This window comes from Athene noctua, chromosome Z (genome assembly GCF_965140245.1).
Source record: "Athene noctua chromosome Z, bAthNoc1.hap1.1, whole genome shotgun sequence".
Lineage (NCBI taxonomy): Eukaryota > Metazoa > Chordata > Aves > Strigiformes > Strigidae > Athene > Athene noctua.
In genome coordinates this window covers 34,732,103-34,758,858 of record NC_134077.1, presented here as the reverse complement: position 1 = coordinate 34,758,858, position 26,756 = coordinate 34,732,103, and the positions used below count along the sequence as shown (strand labels likewise).

Here is a 26,756-nt window from a genome sequence, read left to right as displayed (position 1 = left end):
ACTCACAAAATATGTGAGGAGAAAAACTGTCAATGACTGTCCTCTGAAGTCAAGTCTGCTTCCTCTGTGTTTTCAACAAGGTATTTCAGAGCTCTGCATCTGAAAATATCTGTTGCAAATTGGAGTGTAATACTCATGTTTTGTCTCTGCAGAACTTGCATCTCTTGAGCTGTAAGAAGAAAGACCAACTTACGAATTTCCTGTTTCCCCTGAAGTGATTGCTACATTGTCTCAATTTCTTTTTTTTTTTTTCCTGATCTTTCCTTTCTCTTGACTAGCATGTTGTTACCTACGTTTTCATTGCTGTAGCAGCAAAGCCCATGTAAATTGCTGTACCTCTGTCTTTTACTGCACCATAACTCAAATGAAAACAATGATTTGAGAGATAACAAAAAGGGGTCTTGTGCCTTAGCACACGGACTCAGTCTGCAGCATGAGTAAAAGGTGAGTGGGAAACACAACTCCTGTGGATGGTTTTGGAAATGTATAGGGCCACACTGCATTTGCCAGGGAAGTTTTTAGGAAGCCATAAAAACCCCAGAAATTTCTAATTCTAGTCTATCATTATTTCATGATAGGATCATCTGGTTTTCAGTATATTTGGCAACGTTTTCTGAAAGATCTCAGAAGATGAACGTCAGTAGCCTCTCCCTTAGCACCCTACTTGAGCACATTCTTATCCTTCCACCTTTGAAAGTCTTTTCCAGATTTCTAGGTATTACTTCAACCTCTTTGATGACACTGAAGACTATTCTATCTCACTCTACCCCCACCAAGAGCAGTTCATTAACTTCACTTTATATTAAACCAACCCATTTCTTTCAGTCACTCCTCATCATCCATATTCTCTGTTGTTCACAATGCACTGCCTGCATTTCCTTGGACTCTTGCCACTGGGACCCATCTTCTCTGAGCTGGGGTGACCAAGTAGGATGTCTTATTCCAGTTGTAGCCTTGCCAATGCTGAGTGGTGCTAAGCTATTACCTCACTTGCCTTGCTAGTTATACTTGAGGTTATTCCAGTATCATGATTGGGGTTTTTTGTTTGGTTTTTGGTTTTTGGTTTTTTCCCCTGAGACACATCTGGGCTCCTTTTCATTCCATTTAAATTTGCTTTTGGAGTGTGAATTGCTTATCTGGAATATTGATATTTTTTTTTCTTTTTCTTTTGTAATACGGTATTACAGCTTTAATAGTGGAAATTTAAAGGGTATCTGTTTAATTAGAGTCTGGCATTAAAGTAATATTGATTTAAAACTCTTACTGTTTTTTTGCATAGGTTTTATATGCAAGCAGACAGAATTTAGCTAACTTCCACTGAATAAACTTATGAATATGAATCAGTTTTTTAACCATCTCCTGACGATGTTGTTGGCAGAATACTCCAAGGTGTAAGGGTTAATGTTTTCTTCATTTGCTAATTAAATGCAGGTTTTTAGTACTGGAATTTAACTGATAACACATGCTGTTCTGCCCTACTTTTAATTTAAAATGTGATACTTGGTGGTACCAATAGCTAGTTTCTAATTAGTGATTTTATCTGCATTGCTTAAAATGCTTTGTGAAAAACAGGTTTCCTATTTTTCATTCATATTTTGCAGAAATCATCTTTGTTTTTTTCTTGTTTGATTTGCTGAAGCACAAAGATTGATTTGCCAGACAGTCGATGATATGTTATTGTAAGGTCTGCAGTTAGAACCACTTCCTGAATCAACCTACTTGACCATAATGCTTTAAAAATATTCTCACTAGCCTTTCTATTGCACAAATAATTATTTAATGAGAGAGTTAAAAAGGCAGTTCATCATGTACTGCATCAGCTCACTGTGAGACACATTCACTTGCTTTTTTTTCCCAATTGTTTTTGAGCTATGGGGAGCCTCCCCACCAACATGAGAACCTGCTCCATTCCCCACCCTTGTCCTGATACCACCTCTCTAGATCAGCTTTCATGCTGCTGATTCTCAGATCCTGCTCAAGGTCTCCTTGTGCCATAGACAAAACTAAACGTTGCCATCCCAAGGATGACAACAGTATAACTTCTTTCACCTTTGCTCTTATGTAGGAGTTGTGATGTGGCTGCATCAAGCATACAGCTGGGAGAAATTACCAGCCTCCTCCCCCAGCTCCCCAACCCCAAGTCCTGATGTAAAGGTGCAAAGCACACTGCTCAACCCAACCCCTTGTATGCACAAGGGCATATATCATATGTACAACCAGACAGGAGCAAACCTGTGATGCATGGAGCTAATGTCTCAGAGAGTCAAACTGTATAGTTTCTTCAAAACATGTCTAATAATGATGCATGGAGCGCTACAGGAAAGACATGCATGAAATCCTAGGGGCATTCCTTAAAATAGCCATTACCACTGGTTTTTTAGGTATAGTCACTCTTAACTTTTTTCTCTTATTTTTTCAGTCTTAGGAAGCTGATGCTACATAGGTGCCACAGCCACTATTGCTGATGCAAAATAGTATGTCACCTTTGCCTATTTAGAAAGCCTCTATTTATCATAATGTATATGAAATAATCTCCAGCAAATTTCAGTTTCTAGAATGTTAGCATATTAAAAGTTGGTTTATACAGCAGGGAGTCTTTCATGTTTATTATTAACAAAAAGATCTGTCGTAGTCAAGAATGACTTTTCAGTTTTTGAGGTTCGATCAGAGATCCCAATCCACAAATTCTTATATCTTTATTAAAATGTGGCACATTGCTGTGAAGATTAAAAATCTGTGTGGAAAGTCAGGTGATCATTATTTCAGTAGCTCCCAAGTTCCAAAGGAGTGTGCAACCCTTTTAAATATTTCTATGTTAAAAGCATTTCTTGAGTAGCAAATTTAAGTATTACTAGCAATAAGATTGGAATTTAATCACTTTTCATATCTCTTTTAGAAATGGTTCACTTACTTCCCAAAGCCAGTGGACCACATTACAAAAGTAAGATCAATTAATCAACTAATCATTTCTCCAATTCTACTAACTGTTTCTTATCATTTACATACATATATAGGTGTGTATATGATGTCTATATGTATATATGTATGCTATAGATAGATAAAATTGCTTTATAACCAGAGAGTTAGCTCTAGCGCAAATCACTGCTGTTTTTTGTGTTTCCTATGGAGAGGTCAGTAGCCATTTGGATCAGGTGCCACATGTGTGTGGTCAAGTTTTCTGTGATACAAGCAAAGCCATCAAACCAAACACAATCCCTGTGTAACTTCACTCGGTGGGATAGGCAGTCAGGGTATTGTATGGAACTGTATTTGTTTGGTCTCATGACTGGAAAACTGCAGGAGCAGAGCTACATCTGGTATTAATTAGTTGGTCACGGCTTGTGTTTTAAAAAAATGCTGGTCTATCTGTTTTTCATGCTAAAATGAAACCAATTATGTTCTAAAACTTAGAAAAGTGGATATTACTTTTTTCCCTTAACAAAAGTATTTTTAAAAGAACTGTATCAGAATTCTTTTAAACTATATTACACATGCTAGGAAAATGGCCTTTTAATTCAGTTAATCAGAGATGAAAAATGAAATATATTTGCCATGCACAGCCCCACAGTCTCCTGCTGGGATTACTAAAAATGCAATCAAATCTTACGTCTCACCCAGCCACTCAGCAGCCTTGAAAACAAAGTACATGACTACCAGTGTCCAGCAGCTATCATTTCCCAGATCTAGGTCTGGCATTTAGGTTATCTTAATAGCTATTGTTTAACAGACAACAAAAGGAATCAAATTTTACATCACAAGATATTCCCCCAAAACCCCTCAGAAGTCACGTAAAGAACAGGTGCAAGCAAACAGAAAAGGAGCCCTCCCCTTATTGTAATAAGGAAACAGATACTTCACAGCTACCCTTAGAGCTTGCATATTTATTGAACAAATCCTACTAAAATAGCTAAAATACATTGGGTACTTGTAGTGCGTTATTAAAGATCACATTGTTACAAAAGCCTGCATTTTCAGCAGTACACAACTGCAACTATACATAAATGCCACAACTGCTGAATATTACTTCTTGCTCTATATACAGCACAGTAGATGTATCTAATCTATTGGAAAATAAAATGTACAAGAAAAGGGATACAGAAGGTGGAGAAGGGAAAGAAATCTAGAAGTGCAGTGCATGCATTGGTATTTAACAGTCAGAAGCTGAAACAGTTCAGAACAAGGCCTGCCCTGTAAAAGGAAGAGCTAAAAGACAGAGTTATAAAAAAATTAAGGTGGGCTTTCAGACTGTGTCTAACACAACAACACTCCATGAGTAGATGATACTGTTTAGTTTTGTGGTTTGTGTTGTTTCCTATTGATAGTAGTCCAGGAGCAAGAACAAAAATGTAAAGTCCACATGCTGACTGTACCGTGGAAATGTACTCTTTCCCCTTTAGGACTTCTCCTCCCAGAAATTTGCTGTGTTTTTTTTACTATATCCCCTATTTTATGGTTTTGAAGAGGACATTAAAAGTTGTCCCTTCTTTAAAAAAAAAAAAAAAAAGACAAAAATCAAGAGATTTTGAGAGGTTAGTGGAAAATTATTGCTCGTCTTTCTCCATTAGGTGGATAGGAGTCAGAAAGGAGATTTTATGTAAATTACAGTTTTGTGATTGCTCCCACTATAACTGCATGTTTGTGAGTGGACCCTGATAGGGAACCAGTTCCTCACTTGTACACTATAAGTAGTTACTCACTTACAGCACTGAATAAGAAAGCCACACTGAAGACACAAGTAAACAAGTCAGTCCAGTCTAAAGAACAACATTCAGAAAAACAAAGTACCAACACCTTCTCAGAACATGGAAATAAAAAATAACTCCATCAGAGCTACCTTGCCAAGGAGCATATTTAAAGTCCAAAATAGCACCATTCATCAGTGTCTCAAATCCCGTGGCAGCATCACGATCACTTACCACAAGGAAACCATGAATTTCATACTACTTCTATACATCAAAAGAGTACATGGATAAAATAGAGAGATATACAGACGATGAAAATAAACTACTAGGCTTGTTACACCTAAATGAAAAAAAGGGGGACTCTCAGCCTCTGCAAAAAGCAGTTCAGGATGGTGGAAATGGAGAGAGAAGTTTACCGGTTGAGTGCGAGCAGTGGAGTTTGAGTAGTGGAAGACATTGCTGTGGTAGAACCAGGCCTGAGGGCCCACCTGTAATGTTTGTAAACATGGATTCACAGTGTGAAATTCTGAGTGCTTTCGCTTGAGTCAGAATGTTAAAAACTAGGTTTTATGGTACAAGTTTGTCCCCTGTTATTCTCTAAAGCAAGGCTCAGAGTCCCATAGTTTCTTCTTACACTTGATGATTTACACAGAAACAATTCCCAATATATGACACCATGACCTCATCAAACCCATACACCATATGTAATACAAATGGAGAAATTATGACTAAAAAGAGTAGAGGTAATTGACTTTGGTGAAATGGTGTCCATAACCATTTACTGGAACCAGGCATGTCCCTTCCGCCTCACTTTTCTTCTTGCGGTTTACTTTCTTTGAGATGGGGAGACTTCCCTGTGGAGAGGAAAAAACAGTATTAGCTGTGCTTCTGTGAAGTCTGTTTGGTGGGGTCCTCCCTTCTCCTATCCTAAGGTTTCCATAGTTCCCTAGCTTTAGTTCAGAAGTAAACATCTACTAAACATGGCTTAATCAACTATAAATAATGCCACAGAGAGCAAAGGATTGTTTACAAATCAGGCAAGGTTTGCGGCATCTGAGGAAAACTCTTCACTTGGGGATGAATGAGTGTGCCCCAGCAGTCAAAATGCAAAAGAGCTGAGCCAACAACTGTCCACTGCTGAACTGGGAATTTGGACATTTGTTGCAGCTGGGGAGACCCCAACCATCCCAACAAAGTTACAAGGGAAGTTATAAGGGAAGAAGCTATGGAGTGACAACCCTTTCTGCAGCTCACCATCAGTTGTACATCCTTACACTATTCCTCAAAATTATTTTTCTCACTCCTGACAAAGCCATTTCTGTGCCCTTCATAATAGATGGGACAGATCAGGTCTCAAACTGTACCTGCAGGTGCTGTGTGTGCAATTTTTCTGACTTACAAACATGGCTGAAAATGAGCAATTACCTGTTTTGCACACTTGAAGCACAGAAGACAAACACAGTGTCTCAGTGTCATGAATGCCAACAGTCATGTCTACAAACAGACAGACATTACCAAGCCCTTTTGAAAATAAAGTACCAACTTGGGTAACCAAAAAACCCTAATGTTAATTAATGGTATTATCTACCAATAAATTAATTTGTTTGCTTGGGGTTTTTTTAAACTCTAAGCTCCATTTCATGGCTCCGCTTGTCCTCCCACATAAAAGTGCATCTTCGTTATGAAAGATCATCTTATTACTGAGAACCTGTTACAGCTTAGACCTTTCATCTTGTAAACATTTTACAGCTTAAGCAGCTAGCATACTCCAAGAAGTGACTTTCCTATAGTACTTCATTGAAAAGAGCACTCTAAAGACACTGTAGTGTGTTACTTGTCTCTAGACAAGTAAGGAGATGGTATGCCCTATCAGCCAGCTGCCTCAGATAGGTTTTTGTTATCCATACTTAACCATTCACTGGTTGAAGTCTATGCTCATTCAGCAAAGCATTTAAATACATTTCAGTTTAAGCCTCCAAAGGAAGCCTAAAGGCTAAGCACTTCCTCAAAGTACTCTGCTGATGCTATGTCACTCTGGAACTTAAAAAGAATTTGTTTTAGCTAATAATATATTGTAAGTTACGGAAAAATTGTGCTTTTTGTGTTTAAGAGCTCAGAATTATAAAGGAGTTTTACTGCTTATGACATGTTTGTCATATAAGCAGAATGCTTTTAGTTTGTTTAAGAAATTGAAGTTATCTTCTCCAAGATCAATTTTTCTGATGTGAAAGTTGTGAATTTCTGAAGTAGGAATTAAACACACAGCAGGTTCACAACTACCAAGAAAGTGCAATTTTCAGCAATTTTCCTTTCCTAGCTCCTCAAAGCCATAATTTTCACTGGAATGTCCATATTTGCTACATTTACTGGTGCTAGGAATAAAGCCACACCATGGCTCTCCCACTGTCTTTATCACAGTCTACAGGATAAATTCTGCTTTCAGGTAGATGAACTTTCCCCAGGGTTCTGCACTGCACACAGACAGGAGCAGTTTTCAGGCAGAACACAAAGATCCTTTCCTAGGGGCAAATGGTGCCCTCTCCCATTGGGGCATTAAGAAGTGGAGAAACGGAACAGACTTCAGTCAGTACTGACTCAGAAGGGCTGTGCAAGCCAGGGAAAGGAGCAGGAGCAGAAACATACCTTGCAAGAGACAGTTTCAGAATTAAAACATAACGTTTACATTTTAGTGACTACACAAACATGTTTCCTCAGAGGAATCTAGAAAATTCCATCCTCGTGATAGTGTTTTGGCTTTTTTATTGATTAAATTTGCTACTTGTGTATCATTACAGGATATGAGAAGAAAACTAGAAACTTACACATGCAAACAGGCACACCACACAGACCAAAGGTCTAGGCAAATTTCCAAAAGCATTGTGTTGGGCAGTTCCTTTTCAGCTGTAAAAACAATCTCAGTCCTGAAATTCTGCCATACAATCATAAGATAAAAAGTCCCATATGGCCCTTCTAGGTCTGGAAATAAATTGTCTTTAAGAAATGTATTCCTGTATATTTGTTGGTTGCATGGAAAAAAAAAAAAAAAAAAAAAAAAAAAAAAAAAAAAGCACCCTTTTATCTGAAATAAGAGTTTCAAAAAATCTACTAATTTTACTTTATTCTTTTAGTAGTTCAAGCTGTTCAGCATTGAATACAAAAAAATGACCACTTTCTGCAGTCTTCTTCAGCAGTTTACCCTGATTAATCTTATAGGACAGATGAAAAAAAATAGATTCCAAAGACGCCCAGTTTCTGTTAAGGCTGATACTCTGCCAGAAGCTAGATTGTGTGCAGCTAATACTTACATTGCTTTTGAAGATCAATTGTGAAATAAAATTTGGAGCTAGTTCTAAAAACTGGTTCTTGTAAGCATCTGCCAAATATCTTTTGAAGAATGACATAAAGGCTAGAAAAAATACATTGTATTTAAAAAAGCAGGAATCCAATCACTTTAAAGGAAAAAAGTATACTATTTTTTGACTAGTTGGAAATCAGTTATCCCTTTTGATAAACTTTAAGCTAGGTACAACATAAAACAATGGCAATTCACAAATGCAATACAATGCACCATTCTAACTAACTATGCTGCACACAGTTCACAGCTTCATTCTCGTGTTTCAGGAGCAACTTTGTTTACTCATGAATGGCAACTTACTAAAAGCTCCTAACTTAAAATTCTGAATAAAACCCATCTAGTTAACACACAGCTGATTCATAAAATTATCAAATTCATTTAATATAAGTATGACCATATATAGCATATTCACCATAATCTGGCATTGCTATCAGCCTATTCAGCAGAACTTTTGAAATACTATGTTAAGAATGGCAGTAATGCCATATACGTTAATTTAAAGTTTGGCATGCTAGCACGTAAGTCTGGAAATAGCATACTGCAAATAGCCCAGATATAAATTTTAGAAGCTCCTTTATAAAGTGTTGAAAACATAGTGTTATCCAGATGGAATAGCAGAGTTTTATTAACAGGGAGCTAGAGCCTAGATAATAATTGAAACTTAATCAAAACAATTGATTGCCCATGTGCTCTCTCCTTTACTTACCTAACATTTTTTTGGACAGATTTTGAGTCAGTAATGAAAGGGAATATGAAAACAAAAAATGTACATTGTGTGGTTCTAAGTAACTGCTACATTTTCCTACTCAAAATTCACATCCAGTTTCACATTTATAAAACCAGCAATGGTAAGAAAACAAAATCTGATGAATCGTGTCTGACAAGCCCCATCTTCTGCATTTATGTTGGGGTCCTTCTTGTCAAATTCAGATGAAAACTGCCGTGTTTTGTATGCTTGTTACTCAAGCCAGGTAAAGCACAAGCAAAAAACTTAACAAATGAAAAAGAGAAACACCACCGTCTCCTTCCTTCTCTGGCTTTATCATTGACTCTTTCACCTGCATTGCTAGGAGTGAATTGCCAGAATCAAGCATTCAAAACTCAGATGTTGAGCTTGTAAAATCATGAGACAGGCTTAAGAATTATGAGCTCTTGAAAATCAGTATGTTTTCCTTCTGGTAAGTAGCCAGCAAGAGTCCATGTTTTCTGCAAGTCTGAAAGCTAAAAACATCCATTTAAAATGAAAGCTGAAATCCTTAGTTAACTGCCTGGCTCAAACAGCCAAGGCTTTAAGAAAAACAGAATACCATGAGACTCGTGATGAAATCATAAAAGCTGGCTACTCTCTTGAAGCAGTCATAAAATAAAATCCATTGAACTTTCCATGAGGATTTTTTGTTTTGTTTTTCAGAAAACTTCCATCTTCGTAAACTGTTTATTAGATAAAAGAAATTATATAATTAACTTTACCTTTGGAAATCCCCCATCCCCTTGGCTGGTTGGAAAGATTTTCTGGCTTACCCAAATCATTGGTTGATAAACCTGCAGTGACATAAATATAGACAATTTTTTACTAACAAAGAGAGATTCATTAAATGCAATCAAATGGTGTTCATGTGACAGACCACATTACTAAAACCAAGAGACTAACATCAGCTGAGCTTGGCCCAGAAGTCTAGTTGTGTTTTATGCTCAGTACATATTTTCGAGCGCCCATGACAACAAGAACAGTCTCTAGAGTATTTCAACTATATTGTTTATGGCAATCTGCATTCAACAGGTTTTTTAAAGAGATCACAGGATGTATTTTTTTTAAATCTCTGTAAGAAATTCTGTGTAAGAGGATGTCCATACTGATAAACCTGCTGCGGATACTGAGACCACAGGCCCCTTTTCTTCTGTCAGAAGTCACTGGTAAAAGACTATTTAATGAGGTTTATTACCTTTGCTGATGACTGCAGGAAACAAGGGCACACATCTTTGATAATCCTTTCACAATGAACTGTGAACTAGAATTTACTACATTCTAAGATCATTGACACAGTTATAATTCTGAGTTAGCATCCTATCTTTTGGACATTGAAGTAATTCCAACACATGATAAAAGGTATAGATAAAACAGCTGACATCAGGGTTTAACGGTTCCTTAACCATTATTGGCCTATGACTGCTATAGGAAAATTTTCCTATGGAAAATGGTCCCAAAGCCAGCCACTGACTACAGTGGGAAGCTAGATAAATAAATGCCAGGCTAGTACACCTCAGTTATGGTGAATCTGAGCTGGAAACCTCCCACGCTTCAGTTCCTCAACTTCAGGATGAAGATCAGAGCATTTCTTCATCTCAGTCTTACTAAACGCTGAAGTGGTCAGGTACAAGTTGCATATGATGCTAAAGATCTTAAATTTATATTCCTGACGGGTCTGCCTCCTGGGTGTTTGTTTGGGGTTTTGTGAACTGAACTCCTTCTGCACAATGCCTGAATGTCAAACTGTCAATATTTTGAACATTAAAAATTACACCATTCAAATCTGTTTGCACTTTGGCAATCTAAACTTGCCTTGTCACTTAAATTTCTGGCGGACCAGCTTTACTCACCTGCTTACTATTACATTTATATTGAAACCTGAGTAATGTTTTCATCTCTGTGGCATTGCATGTTGGCTATTAGTTGTCATAACTGGACTAGATGTATCTTGGAGAAATTATCAGATTACATGGATCACTTTTCCAAGAGAAAATCCTGGACTCTACTATAAAGCAGGAAACAGGAGGGAAATTTAAAACCCAGAGCCTAAGGGAGTGCCTGCTCTGATACATTCTCCCATGATTTTCCACAGCATGAACCACAGTGTTTTCTACTGATTAAAGCATCAGATTTTATTTCATATTTTAGATTACTGTGTGATCTCAGACAAGCCAGTTAAGCTCTCTGGGTACGGCTAACATAGAATAACAGCACAGAGCACTCTGTGAATTCATCAGTTAATGTTCACACTGAATATTTGAGACACTTGAATAAAAGATACCAAGATAAAAGATACCTGAGCTCTCATGTTGCTGTTTATAATCCCTGATTACCCGTCCTGCAAGTATGCCTTGATTTTATTGTGTAGTTATATTTTTTGAATGAAAACTCATAGTGGGGAACCAGGATAGCAGTTCAGCTCTACCATAGGATATGAATGCTCAAATCAGCAAAGTATACAAAAATGTGTATTTTCCTATAGGAGAAAGAAATAAGCATCAGAATACAGTATTATTGATTATTATGAACATGAGCTTCTATATTTTCCATGGAGTCTGAGTTGTATTCAGGTTAGCCTATAAGCCTTGTCATTCCTATTAGTAACTCAATAGGAATAAAATAAGCAGCTGTACTCAAATGACAAAGAAAGGATCCTCAACTTAAATCTGTAAGAACCTAGAGGGACTGCAGTTTGAGAGTGGATTTTGGGAATGGAGCAGGAGGAAAAAGGTGTAAATTGTAAATATACACGCAACTATGCTCCAGGATTAAAAGAACAAAACAAAACAAAACAAAAACCCACCAAACACCACCACCAAAAAACCCTACACAACCCCCCAGACACCTTTCACAGTGATTTTCTATGGCGAAAAATATCAGTAACATCCTATTTTCTTAATGTCTCTTCAAAAACAACTACTGTGGCAAATAATCACATGGACCTATGCACATGCAGTTACTGTTCTGTTCTAACTGCACCAAAGTCCTGAATAGGCAGCCAAAGGACTTTTTAAGTATCTGCCTTGTGAGCAATGCTGAAAGGCCGCAGAATTATGGCATGGATCATGGCTAAGTGGAGGGAGATTCTGGGATGGACAAAAGCTGCTGGTGTAGAAAAGTCCACTTTGGACTTACTCTAAATCAAGATTTTAAAAAAAAATGGGGGGGGGGGGGGGGGGCACGCGGGGAGAGAAGGATGTCACACCATGCTACATGCTTTATAAAATGCGGAAACTACTTAGATGTTCAAATACACCGATAACTACTGTGTTACAAAAACACAGCAAGAACTCTTAAGTCAATTACAGCAGCTCAAAACAACCGATTAATGTTGCAAGCAAGATGAGCTATAGAAAAAGTGCAATGCAATGCTCCATCACAGTAAGGCTTACAACATTCCAGCTGTTAGCATGAGGCAAACACTTCTAAATAAATCCTTCGTTGATACACATCATATTTTCATTTCTTAGTACTTCCTGTGTGACTATTATGCAAGTACAGGTCTGGCTTAAATAACCAAAGTATCAGGATTCAGAACAGAATTAGTGAACTTTAGGATGGACTGAAAACTAACGGTACTGCAAGTCTATACAATGCATGAGTCATATGCTGTCTTAAATTGATAGCCTCAGTATCCGATAATCATTAGGAAAAAAATCAAGCTAGTAAACTTCATCCATAAATTATCAGTGGATCAACCCTCAACATGTGACTAACAGCTTTACTACCCTTGGAAGCGTGCCTTCCTGGCAGAACATGTGATACACAAACCCATTCACTCCTGCTTTGAGAAGTCAGGGGGAAAGAAACCCACTGATCTAGGAAGTGCTGTCTGAGAGTGTTATACAGCAACAAGCAATTCTGCCCAAAACATCAAGGCCAATTTGAAATAGAGAATTACGATCTATGAAGAATATGTTTTCAATTCTTCAGCCTCCACTCTCTTAAAAAGATACTAATAATAAAAATTAAAACTCAGAAAAAGCAAAGTTGGAGGGAAATAAATGCCCAATCTATTTACTGGCTGTTAAAGCCTCCAGCCTCAGAATTACTGCTACTTTTTTTTTTTTTTTTTAAAAAAAAAGGATTTCTTTTCTCCTCTGCCCAACAAACTGAGAAACTTTTTTGCTACTGGAAAGGCTCTTTTTAGCCAGCATTTCAAAACTCTAATGCCTATTCTTCCATTTTAAGTCATGTCCTCTTTAAGAGCAATAGTTGGGGAGCACATAGTTTTGCCCAGCTTTAAAACAGATACACAAAATAATTTTAACAGATCTGGACTAAATCTACTGTATGTCACACCAAAATGCTAGTTAGTTTCTTGATACCCACTTCTCATTCCTACTCACTAAATACAGATTCAGACACATGCACTCAGATTACATGCAGACACCTCCATCAAGAGGGAAAAAAACCCAGACTTAAGGCATGCTAAACTTAGTAAAATGAGCACACTCCTGTTAAGTGTTCACAAGGTTTTTATAGTTAATAAACAAGTAAGAAAGCACCCAGAGTTTTGTTTTTTCTCATGTGGACCGCAACTGAATTCCTGTTGATGATCAAGACTCATTCAAGATTTGGAAGTGTTGAGTTCAACTGCAGTCTGGATTTCCAAACTACAAGCTTAATGAAAAGGACCAGCTGCTTTGAGTACATCAGCAACCTCCTTTTGAGAAGTTTCAGATAACTTCTTTATCATATAGATGAATTGGGTGAAGAGGGAGATGAAATCAAAAAGTAAATGACAAGTACTCTAGAAATTCCTAATTCTGAATAAAAGCTGACCATCTCTAATAATTCTGCACTAACCTACCTAGGAAAAATGAAAAATAAAAGAAAAAATAGAAGCTTTACTATATGGATTAGCAGTCTAATAGCAGACATACAATACAAGGCTATGTGCTGGGGAACACAGGAGTAAAATGGTAGAAGTACATGCTGAAGAGAAGAGAAAAAGGGACATGCTCTTCCCTTCCACAGCACTGCAACTATACTTGTGCAGTTGTGAGGACTAAGGGTCCTGTGCGTCTGTAGTGCCTACCCCCAGAAGGGGGAGAGGCTATTTTCCTACCACTCTATGGAGGGTGGGCTGCATAGCTGCTGCTCATTTCTCTATCTATATTTATTTGAAGTAGTTCAGGGATTTTGCACCACCATTGCTCTGTGTTGCAATGACACAATAGTATTAAGGCTCCTAGAGGAAAAGCTGTAGATATTTCCTTTGAGGCTGGTCTCAGCATCACTGAAAGCGTCTAGCAAATTTTCTTTTGAAATTGAGTCCTGATGCAATTTCCTTTGCAAAAATTTGTAACATAGTTGCCTGCTAAATTAAAACAGTTATAACTTTGCAGTTTTTAAAAACTTTCTTAGTTACCAGCTGCTTTGAGCTGTAGTCACTTTTCCCAGCACATTCTACCATGTACTTCTCAATCCCCCAAATGTCTCCCCCCCTTTAATAAAAAGTTCTCTTTGTCACCAACAGCCCACCATCACAATCCAGGTACATAAATGGAAAATCTTAGTGCACCACTATCTGAACACCAAATAAATAATTCTGTTAAAAAACCAATTCATTTAAACAAAACTGGAAGGAAAGTTTGTGCTAGAAACAATGCATTTATTTCAGTGCGAGTGGTAAACTAATGCTCCCATCTGCAGTAGTTTATTTTTAACACTGTGAGGGGAACATTATGAATTCATATAATATTAATGTCCACCATGTTCCAAACATAGCACGCAGGATTTAATACATGCAGCAACCGTCAGCTGAATGGTTGCTGCTTCTCAAGAGTTTAGTTCGGTGGCAGTCTGCTACCAATCAGCTTCATCTTCTGAATCTTCTGGAGAGGGCAATGACAGGGCTACATGAAGAGTGTTCATTGTTACTCCTTATATCAAAGAGTCAGTGAAGTTTTGATGAACCTTTGTTATATTTAAGAAGCTGTACTTACGATCAAATGGGATGCTGCTGCTGTGATAAGCTGATTCTGAAACAGGCTCAGTGAAGAAGCTTTCCCTATTGAAACACCAGAAACCACAACTTGCCCAAGTTAAAATGGAAATTAATTACCTTAGCTTACTTATTTAAAAATACTGTGAACATGTGGTTTAGCAGGTGTGAGGCCTGCCAATTTTGTGAACTTGATTGCTTTTTTTGTGTGGCTCTGCACTACAAGTCTGAGCCTCCAGTTGAGGTACAGCAACAATTATCCCCAGTAACCTGTGTTCACGTTTTCAGTATACTGTTAGGGCTGCAGGTTTTTCTATCAGTCCTGCTTTCCACATCAGTGCCATGAACATTCAAAAATCAGTGGGGTAAAAAAATACATTTACAATCATTTCACTTGGTTAGTTCCACACAGCAGATAAAGGTAGATAAATGGTTTGAGAGAACTGATGGAATACAATCATTCTCCTGCTGACTGGGATTGTTCCAAGTGACCCACCTTTTTGGTAAGACTTTACCTGCCATTACAGCAATAATTAATACGTGGCACTGTATCAGTAGAACATGACAGGACAACTGCACACCCGAACTTGTCTTTGGCTTCCGTGCATCAGCATCCCTTGCTGGCTTTGCCTTTTCATGGGTAAGATACTACTGCTGGTTTTTATTCCTCCCCATCTGATGACTCAAACTCACAACCACATAGAGATGAAAAAGCCTAAATGAGACAAGTATACTTTTCCTTGCATTCCCCTCTCCATGCTGCACATGAATTAGCAAGTTTATTCATTAGGGGTTTTTTGCAGTCCTTGTTTATCACTTCTTCAATTTCTGTCAGTTTCACAGAATAGGATGTCATCTGCTCCTTCCCTACACAGCATAAGGAAGTGACTTTGGAAGTAGTTTTTCTAGATTTTAAAGTACAAAGCTTCTCACATAAACCCATCGTCATCCATTGTTTTTTTTGTCATTGTTCTTAAAGCATCTATTCTCCAGGTTACACTTAAGTCTCTGCTGCTATGTAGTCTCCGCCTTGGCTCGACTGTATCAGCTCCTTCAAAGAACTCACTCCTGTCGTCATCCATACTACACAGGTTGCATCTTTTATATATGTACTTGCAGTAACCCATGATACAAACAAGAAAGTTATCTGAGTGACTGCAAAGTTTGTAGAACATGCTTTTAAGACTACTACTGCAGAGCCCCTTGCTGCAGCTTAGATACTAAGCACTTGGAGCAGGCACATTTTTCCAAGTCTGTTACAGGACTACTGGCCTCCAAAACTGAGTGAGTATGGAGTTGGGGAGGGTCAAAACACAACATAGTCTAGCCTGAGTCAGCACACTCCTGCCAAATTCTGTAGCTTGTAAGAACCCTCAACAAAACCTTTAGCTGTCTTCTGGCATACATGATTAAGCAAGGTTAGTTATAGAAAATAACTCTTTACTCCCTGGAGAGGAATCTTCCCCACACCACCTGAGTGTAATGCAATTTTTAGGCAGAGAGATCAATCTGCACTTTTCTGCACTAGACAGGATGAATCTAGCTTGTGTGCTACAAGTGCTTCTCATGCTGCTTTTTTACTTCATTAACATGCAAAAAACATTGCAAGGCATTGTTAATATTTACCATGCATATGGAGAGTAAAAGAAATCAAGTGGTATGCTGTGAACACTGTTATAAATGCTCATCCAACTTCTGAATTCATTAATTTAACAGATACTCATTACCAGAGTATCATACTCTTTGAAAGAAAAAGAAATGCAATTATTCCAGAACAATTATAAGAAACAAATGTATATTATAAAGTTTTGTTAACCAATAAAATGGCTGCAAACTACTTTATTCCACCCATAAATTTCAGTGCATGCACTCTGAAACTCTAAAATATTACAGAAATGAAAGTAACCAAGCGCTTGCTCTCCAGAAAACAAAATCCAGTGCAAGCCAGCACCTTTTCCACTTCATTTTGTTTGCCTCTGCACTATGGTGGTAGCTTTTGTTATTTTACTTAATAGGCACACAGACAAAAATAACAGTAATAAGCTTGAGAATTAACATAGTATTTGAGTTTTCAGTCATAGGAGTTTGTAATTTGCTCTTTGAGTACAGTAAGATAATGAAAAGTTCAATTAATAACTATTTGTATCTACACCTAATGATAACTGCAGAACAGGACGCAAAAGCAAATCCTTTGTTACAAAGTCAGGTGAACCCACAGCATGGCAGCAAAATTCAGGACCAAAGACTGCATAGTTAAATTCTTCAGGAGTTTCATGCACCATGATGACAAATTACTGAAGTAACAGAAGAGGAAGAAAAGCAGCATGGTCACAAGCTGTCCAAAAATCCATTTAGCCCAGTGTCCTCTTGATCTAAAGGGAAAGACCAGCAAGAACAGTGGCCAGTAGGGAAATCCTGAAGGCTAAGTACAGAGACAACTCAGAAAAATGTTTTTCTGTGTGGTGTCCTATTTCCCTCTTTCCAACTTTGGGGTATACACCAAGCTGAACTTCAAAACATGTTTCCTTTTTCAATTTCCTACAAATTTTCTAAACTAATGGCCTGAATACGGTAACTTAAAGAAGATTTAATATACTGCTTTGGACTGGTTTGTTCAATTTTGTTTGAATTTCTCATACACACCAGAAAGATGACAAGAAATCCAGTAAGTGATGTTGTCCAAGTGGCAGCAAGCTTAATGCCTCTGCCAACTGCTGTGCTGCAGAGCCCAGCCACAAAAGCCTTTCCCTTTATGAGATGCCAACCTCTTGCCCAACCAGAGTATTTCAGGCAAATATTAAAAGCCCCGGTGGTACCCTTCGAAATGGGAGACAGAACCACATTGGTACTTACCTCATTAAGAGAGATGTAATGACCACAGCTGATGATATTGTAACAGGTGCTTGAAAGCATTATGGTCTATTTACCTGCAGTCACCGTAGTACCAGGATCTAGTATCATTTAATGTAGCTTAACTGCTACTCCCAAGTACAAAAACACAAGCGATATCATGTATGTTCTGTAAGCTGAAAGTAATAAAATATCTGTGGGTTCTTGGGACTCATCTAATGAGGAGACACAGGAAAAGAACTTTTCCTGCCCAAGTAGTGTTTCTGGGTTTTGTTCATGTTGGCTTATACAATTACTTAGCTGAGAAATAAAGGGTAAGGACTTTTATAATATTTCCACGAGATTTTCTTCTGCCAGCAGGAACTGAGTTTCTTAAACTCATACTCTTTCATGATGGCGATTTATCACAGATATAGTGATGTTAAAACCAAGAAGAAAGATCTGTTCCTCTCTAACTTAATATTCTAGAGCATCTCTATGATGCCAATGTGTGCCTTCTAAACTTCAGTGCTGTAAGAATTCAGAAGTTCTTTCTGATAATATAGATATTAAGCTAAGGCTTATACCACCTTCAGTGAGAACACACAAATTTCTTTTAACTTTTTTCCACTTACTCCCACACAGGTATGCTACACTAGTAGACAAATAAGGTTAGTGTTAACAAAATTAATAAGAAACATTTCTTCCTGCAGGATGAGAAAATGCTACCTGTTCTGAGAGTGGGTTGGTTTTTGGTTTTGTCTGGGTTTTTTTTAATGCAGTATTTACAGAAGGAAACATCAGGAATCCTCTCAGGAACATCTATATAGGGATTCATTCAGTAGTGCTACCATGAATTGCCAGATAAGCAGTCTAAATTGAATTTCATGTAACATTCAAACAATGATTCATAGTACCATTCTACATTAAACATTTGAAAAGAACATTTTTGCACCTTTCCAGATTGCACCCTCGACCAATATGGTTTAATGAGGTAAATAAATATTTAAAATAAAACCAAAATACAAATATTTTAAATTTTATATTTTTTTTAAATATCCTGTCCCAATCAAGGATATCAACTGAATTATGTTTATGAAGTTGTTCTAAAGCTATTCAGTGTAGTGTCTCTCCTCTCTATTTAGCCATACACACAAAGATCAGAGCTCAGGTATGGGGCAGCAGTATTCCAATGCAAAACAAGATAAAAGATTGTTGGTGAAGGCTTTAGATCCCAAGACTTAAAAATCAATGTAATGACTGTAGTATTACAAAGTGTATACTAAGTCTTATTTCTGATATTCCAAGATTTCATCCTTTGTGGAAAAAGTTCAGTAAACATTTGTCCTGGGCAAAGTATTATGTAAACTTTCAATTCCATGTGCCAACACAGTTCTGTTCAGATAAAGTATGCTAGTGCATAGTTACAAAATTTAGCACCCGGAGCATGCACATTTGTGACTAGGTAGAAACAAATACACAGAGATTTTGCCTTTCAATGTGCATATGAACTGTACTACAGGACTATCCACAGTAACTACAGATCTGGACAAAAATTACTTTGTTTTAAACTCCACTTAAAATTTTTCTAGTCATAATCAAGTAAAAGTGATTTTTTTCTCTACAGTTGAACAGCTGACTTCACAGAAGTTTGCAAAAAGTGAGTTGGTATTTCTGCTTAATTATTTTGTAAGCTGGAAAAGCTTTAATTCTCCCTAAGTTTTGAGGAATCAAGTAGTATTGTGCAAACTGAACCCAATGTACTCTTCATGCACAACACCTAAAGGTAATAAAAAAGCAAAATATACACCTTCAGATGTCCAAACTGCTTAGCTTTCATCCCCCTCAATTACTTCTCTTGACCAAATTCTACCCATCACTACACATGAACAGAACAGGATCTGATATAGTCCTACAGCTCCTATGCAGTTCTGAACTACCATAAAGAGATTCCAGCTCCAGTACCAGACTTGGTAATAATCAGCAAAGAAATACGAGTTTTCTCATGACAGGAGCTGCATTTATCCAGGGTGTCTCTAGTGTTAGGCTGGACATAATGTCTCCTCCTAGTATCTTGTCCTTCTTACTCCTCAGAGCATATTAAAAGAGTCAAAATAATGCCTGTCTCTCCCAGACCAATCCCAGGCTCCACTCTCCATAGATAATCCTAAAGTTATGAACCGTTCTTCCATCTAAGGTGAAGTAATTTTAAAGACACAAAAAATTACTGAATGTGTAAAGATATCTGCATATAACTCACTGGAGAAAGCTTTGTAATGGCTAAACTGGGATGAAATCTTAAATACAAGCTTTGCCTCATAAGTATCTCCACCTAACTTGATGTTATACATTTCCCTATGAACTGAAAAAAAGTAAATGGGATGGTAATTTTTTTTCTCTTCAACAAAATGCAGGTTGACATTTCTTTCTCTCTGACAATGAAGAAAAGCTTTTCCCCCAACTGTTTTCTCTCCAAAAGGCCATCATTCCATTTTTCTTTTTTTCCCCTAAGTGAGTCTATAAAATCCAGAGAATTCAAATGTTAGGACAACCTCAAAACTGATCCAGTCCAGGCAAGGATACATGACAGGAAGTGTTTAGTCCAAACGACCTCCTTCCGGGGCCTTTTGGCTTTGGGATGACAGTTATATTGTAGAACATCTAGTCTAGAGATTCCACACTACCAGTGCTTATGAAGAAAGCCATCTGATCATGGTAAGTCAGAAGTAGATTAATAAATTGCTCTAGAGTATCTTTTATTTTCAGGTAGGTCAAAATTAAATTATTAAGAATCTGTTTACTGACATACTTTTATTAGTGTTATTGAATTCCTTAGCACCTGCACTGCAAACTCTCAGAGCTGCAGTCCAGACATTAACTGCAATGTGAGCAGGAGAAAAGGACACACCTGAGTGCTTTAAAGCAAACAAACAGACCAGTTTGTCACACAGAATGCCCGTTTGATTTCTTTCTTTAAAAAGAAACATCTAGCATTTAAAAAAAGCCTTTTCTGGTTTTGCTAAAAGTCTTCTTTGAGGTCACAGAAAACTGGATTAAGACTTCCTCTCTATCTTCTGACGAGGTCCTTTATTTCAGTGACTGGCCAAATAGATTTTAAAAACTTTTTTTTTTTTAGATACTTTTTTTTTTTTCCTTAATTAGGACTAAAATCTGAATTTGTATTTTATGACATAGAGTACTTTCCATGAATGTAGTATGCAGAAATTCTAGCACTTCAAATAAAAAAGCAATTAAAATCACCTCAGGATTTCATACATTAGACATAAACGTAAGAATTTCTTTCATCCTTTAGGCTGTCATTTAAGCAAATATATTGTACACAAGTAAGGACAGATCCTCAAATGGCAGGTGTTCTTGTGTAAGATGGCTCAAAATGTCCATGAGTTAAAACTGTAAGAAATATAGGAAGTACACTCTTCTTTGTTTCTCTTTAAATTATTGATGTTATTATCATACAGCTCCAAGAAAGATTAATTAGCCACTTATGCAGAAATCCTAATTTCATGTCTAGGATGAGGAGAAGCAGCATTGAAAACTAACCTGCTAAGTTATTTGCTTTTACACTGCTTTTATTTGCAGTTTAATAAACATTTTATGGAATAAGAACATTAAGAAACTAAGAAGGTAACAGAGCAAAGTTAATCCAAGAATTCCTTTGTTCTCACTCAGTAAATTTATTCTAGTCACTCTTAATTTTACTGTAAGCTTAACTAAATAATTTATGAACTTTCAGTTTAGCAAAGGAATAAGCAGGCCATCTTTCCCCATTTTTTATGGTTTAGGTCGGCCTGGTGAAAATAACAGCTAAATTTTCACTGACCAATGAGAGTAGACTTGCCTATGTTGTTACATTGAAAACAAACGTAAGCACTTTTACAACCATGTATTTCACTGTAGAAAGTGTTGGTATGTAAAGAAGAATTTTTCTTGCAAATTAGAATGGCTAAGGAGACAGTTGCAAATAAATACACAAAATACGCCAAAGAGAAGTGTCCACTCCTTCAAAGTCTGTCAGCGGTCTGACTTAAAACTACATTTGGTGTAAGAGGAAAAAATGTGTGATGCTAGGGGCATATTCTACCAAGGTAACCTTGCAAGCTGGGGCAAAATGTTGTCTTTCTTACATTGAAATTCTGATTGTCACAAAAAAAGTGGAATTACGCCTTTTCATAACTAATAAAAAGTCTTTCAGAAACAGCCAAATGAGATTTTATGTCACACTGCAAAACAACAGGACTAGACAGGTGGGTTACCACATTCTGTTTTCTGTATTTGTATAGTTTTATTTTATGTTCTGACCCAGAGATTGGCTTTACAAAACTGATTTCATTGACTACTACAGGAACCTTGCTAGATTTACAGATTATCTGCTGGTAAAAATCAGTGGCTATTTTATGCCTAACTAAACTTAAAATAATCTTTTGTTCCATAGATAGGCATATATTGCACATAACAGACTGTATACCAGCTAAAAATGTGGGCTGATTGTCACCTTTGTGTTGGTAGGAAAACAGTTGCCTTATCCAATATTCCAGTTATGTGAACAAAATGTATTTTAACATGATTTCTATTCACAGTTTAAGTGAATCATTTCCCTTTTAATTCCCCACCCCCAACTATTCATTTATACACAGATGAGCAAAGCACTTTGATGAAAGTAGGTTCCAGAATAGACTAAAACTCCAGAATTTGCAAGTTTATTTTTGCAGATAGGAATGATATAAAACAAAGAGCCAAAAAGAAAAAGCCTTTAAAGAGGTTACATATTTGCTTATTTTAAACATCCTTTGATCATTCTTCCTCCCCCAAATCAAAACAAGCCAAAAGAATCAGACAAGGATAATGTAATTAATGCAATTAATTTAACTCAATCGTGGTTGTCCCTGAGAACCTCACAACTTTGTAATATAATCTATGATAATGTACACCCTATGCAATGCTACTTCAGACAAGCTATTGCCCCATAAAAATTATGATTTTTTTTTACCATGAGATTATCATGCCCATTTAACATCACCTAAAATATATCACAGTTATGTCAATACATGTATTCAGACATGCTTCAGTGATAGCTACATCTTCAATAAGAATGCTATATGACTACACAGTATCTAAACTAATTCTGACTACTTTATGTACTTTTTCTGTAAAGAACAATTTTATTTGTCCCGCTGATTCTGAGACAGTCCTTCTCAGAGAATACCGTATTTAGAGAATACTTAGATGTATAATGTTTCATCCTTAAAATCAGTTATTCATCATCATCAGTATCTCAAGAGTATAACAAATGGGCTTTAATCAGTAAAAATATAAGCACAATTAGCACTGAAGGAAACAGGTTATTGTTGAATATTGTTCAATAAATACATTCCAACAAAGTGCCTGTAAGTTCAGTTAGGCTGAGGCCTAGCCACTTTTTCTGGAACAGATTTGTATCACAAAGAAAGGCTAATCTTCTGAAAAAAATACCAAATAATAGGAAAATTTAGTTTGCATCTTATCTACTTCCCTGACAAACTGACATTAAATCTGCCTCACTAAGTGCAATGACCTATTTCTTCTTTTTGGGAGGAAGGTAGCAGGGCTGAAATTACTGGATATTGTTTTGTCTCCATGTGTTCCTACATGTGTTATGATGTGTATTTTTCATAGTAACCTAAACACTTCTTGTTTCAATTAAATAAGCCTTACTGCACAAAGAGGGATTTCAGATTTTTATTTTTAAAATGCAAGAAAATCAAAGATCCAACACACAGATGTTTTCACAGTACATCAGTCATTGTACGGCAAATCCCCATAGCCTCAAGAAGAACGTCTTATAAAGGTCATATTTATAAATGAGTATTGGGGATGAGGAAATAAGGTTTGTATTTATACAAAAGATGATTCTTTGCTAAAACGACTAATTCTTACCATTTTTAGATTCTGTTAAGTCTTGGGATTGCAGTTTCTCTCAAGTAGCACAAGGAGAACAATCTGAAAACAATTAAAAAAAAAAATAAAAATGAGAAAAATGTAATTCCAACTGTTGCAGTATTTAATAGGTATTTTTTGCCAGCGCTAAGAGTGGGTAAGCCAAGTATAAGCTTCAGTGGTTAAGATTAAAGTCAGGCAAATTATTCTAACCACATGTATGCTCATATATCATGCGTCTCTGCACTTCAGTGGTCTGTAGGCTTATATATAGGACAAAGGAATCCCTGGTACCTGGACTTGCAGAACCCTATGCTATTATTAGCACTTGGTACATCTCTAAAGAGCACTATACCTAATGGTTAATGCACCTAAAAATCTGTCAAGAGGACAAAAAAAGTCAACCTATGCTTACTGTAAAGGTGGTCTATTGTTCCCAGGCATATTAGAAACTGTGGGGTTTTTGCATTCAAGAAACGAGTATAACAGTGTCAGGCTTTCACAATGTAATGGCCCAGAGAGTAGGTATTTTTGGAAATGGCACTGCATTACATAACCTCCAGTTTTCTCTCTATTCCACACACACCCCTATTTTAAATAGGGAGAGAAAAAAGAGTAGGTCCTACCTCGTTTACACGGTACTTTAAATTGCCACACTGTTAATTGACTGAATTTGTACATACCTCCCTTATCAGTTTTCATAAAGTGACAAAAAATAAAGTTCTCTTTTATTGATTATATATTTCTTACCTATAGTGTGTATGTTTGAAATGTAATTAGGTATGAGTCATATGTTTACACACAAACACACACATATATATTTGATTTAAAACTGCAAACTCATGTATCAAATGTACACAGAATCGTCTGAAAGCAAGCACATCACTAAATGTTCACCAAAATACTGTTGGTTTGAGGTTTTTTTTCTCAAAAGAACCACCCAAAATTTAACTGCTGCACATGCAAAAATGCAGGAGGCTGTTGCAAGAATGACTGCTTTCTAAAAATAAACCCCAGCAGCCTGAGAGGAATCCAGTGTCAGGGTGGAGAAGAGGGAGATTTGTTTTACAAGGGAGAAGAAAAGAGGTGAAAAAACAATCCTAAACCTTTGCATGCATACTAAAAAACCTAAGTGCATCAGGTTCAAAAATGCATTTTGGTGTTTGGAGAGTGCAAAAGCGAAAAAAAAAAGGAAACAGTTTTAGAAAATCACTTCTCGTCTCCCCTTGCATGTGTGCAGAAAAATCTCCAGCCTAGAAATCCAGCCTTAAAGCATAAAGACAAAGAGTTAAATACATATACTGCACGTTTTCTCATCGTCTTTAATAAAGCCTGTTTGGAAATGTGCACCGAGAGGGGGAAAGGCAAGCTGCAGCAAAGTCCAGCTAAGGACAAAAGGAAATTAAAAGAAACAAAGATAGAGAGAGAAGATTAATTAAAAAAAAAATAAATTCTGTGGATTGGAATTGCATATACTTACAGACAAAAGACCCCGCTCCCTGCTCACTTTCTGTCCTTTCTACATGATGTGAAACACAAATGTGGATTAAAAAAGGGCAGCATGCTACAGAAGGGAATTTATAGTTGGGGGAGTGGAGAGAGGGTAGGGGGTGTGGGGAAGAATGACTGCACCTCTTCCAAAGTGCAGCCTTGGAGAAAAAAGAAAAAGGGGTGGGGGTGGCTGGGGGAAAGTCTCTCTCTCCCTCTCTCTCAGGCTGGATTTTGGTTGCCAGTGCTGCCTGTATTGAACAATGAGCTAATTCTGATGGCAGCTGGCTCCCTGCCAGCTCTCCCCCCTCCCCTCCCGTCCCCTCCTTACACATACACACTCCCCCTACCTCCCGCCCGCTCCCGCCCGCCTCTCCCCGCCCGCTGCTGCAGCGCCAGACTGCTTAGTCTGCAATAATCCGCAGCCCCACGTCCCCCCGCTGTCTGGGAGCCAGGGCAGCGACCGCCCCTCCGCCGGCCGCGCTCCGCCGGGCAGCGCCGGGGGCGGGGGGCGGTGGCGGCGCCTCCCGAGCAGCGAGAGCGGGGCCGCGGGCACAGAGGGGCGCGGCGGGGCGGCGGAGGCCCGGGAGCCGCTGCCGTGCGGCCGCGCCTCTCCGCGCGCGCGGGGCCCGGCGCCCCCCTGGCAGCAGCGCGGCGCGGGCCTGGCGGCGGCCGGGCGGGCCGCAGCCACGGCGCTGCACAGCCACGGCGCTGCACAGCCACGGCGTCCGGCCAGCGGCGCGGAGCGGAGGGCGGGGGAGAGCGCAGCCACATACTGTAATAATTACCCTGCGGCGGCAGCGGCGGCAAAGGGCATCTGAGGAGAAGGGGAGGGAGACGGAGGCAGCCGCCCGCCCGCCGCTTCTCCTCCCCTGCGCCTGTCTGGGAGGGAAGAAAATGGTGGGCGGGGAGGAGGGGGCGCCGCGCCGTGACACGGGCGGGCGGGAGCCGCGGCGGGGACTGGCCCCCGGTGGCGACGGCAGGCGCGGAGAGGGCCGACGGGGGCTCGCTTTTCTGCCGGCGACCTGCCCGCCGCGGGAGCCCCGGCAGCCCGCCGGGCCGGTGCGCGGCAGGGAGGGCGGCGGGACGCCGCGCCAGCCGGGTATGCGTGCACCTCCGGGCGCTGGGGAGCACAGCGGCACCCGGCAGAGAGCGCGGGGCGGCCCGCCGGAGGTGCGGAGCCCTTGGGACGGCGTGAGGGAAAAGCGGACGGTGGCCGCGGCCCTGCAGGTGCAGCCTCGCAGCAGGGCTGGCGTAGGCACCGCCTGTGGGAACAGGAGGCGGTGACATGGTTTGCTGTATCAGTGTAACAGTCATAATCTAGACTCGAAAATCATATAAAAGAATACGAGCCACTCACTCAGTCTGCAGAGGACGGTGGCGGTGTCCCCGGCCACCAAAGGGTCCTGGGTGTCACTGTCCAGCAGCAGCTCCGGCCCCAGTTCCCCACTCAGGACTTGTAACCGCATGATTTTATGGACAGCGTTCGGGGTGTGGTTACGCTTCCCCATTCCGTGATGGGGTCGTCACTAACGGGATTGGCCGGGTGCCTGGGGCCTTCGAGGCCAGCAAGGAGGGGAGTAACTGCCCTGGTGCCCAGGAACCTTGAGGACGGGGGGAAGGAGGGAAGAAGAATTCTGTTTGGCTTGTCTACTTGGTTCACAGGACCTCCAGGGCTTGATAATGAGGGAAAGGGAATGAATACGTGACCTGCTCACAAACGTGACTGGTCATATGCTGAAGTGGACTGAACATGCCGCAGCTAATGAA

The 26,756-nt window shown here is 38.9% G+C and overlaps 1 protein-coding gene across 3 annotated transcripts; it reads right to left on the bottom strand.

Moving 5' to 3' along the window:
- Positions 1-4,491: 4,491 nt before the first annotated feature.
- On the bottom strand, positions 4,492-26,450 carry NREP (neuronal regeneration related protein). Of its 3 annotated transcripts, XM_074931806.1 has the most exons (5): positions 25,131-25,204; positions 24,979-25,017; positions 23,499-23,561; positions 9,508-9,579; positions 4,492-5,536 (listed from the first exon to the last, which is right to left on the bottom strand). In XM_074931806.1, the coding sequence occupies exons 3-5, from the start codon at positions 23,499-23,501 to the stop codon at positions 5,411-5,413; spliced, it is 201 nt and encodes a 66-aa protein (XP_074787907.1). In that variant the 5' UTR covers positions 23,502-23,561; positions 24,979-25,017; positions 25,131-25,204; the 3' UTR covers positions 4,492-5,410. The 3 variants fall into 3 exon arrangements, with proteins under 3 accessions (XP_074787907.1, XP_074787908.1, XP_074787909.1); XM_074931807.1 differs by lacking the exons at positions 24,979-25,017; positions 25,131-25,204 and adding an exon at positions 26,347-26,450; XM_074931808.1 differs by lacking the exons at positions 24,979-25,017; positions 25,131-25,204 and adding an exon at positions 25,775-25,875.
- Positions 26,451-26,756: the final 306 nt, after the last annotated feature.

Coding starts and splice junctions, on each gene's coding strand:
- NREP (XM_074931807.1), bottom strand. Junction 5,537..9,507: donor GGGATGGGGGATTTCCAAAG/GTAAAGTTAATT, acceptor TCCTCTCCACAG/GGAAGTCTCCCCATCTCAAA.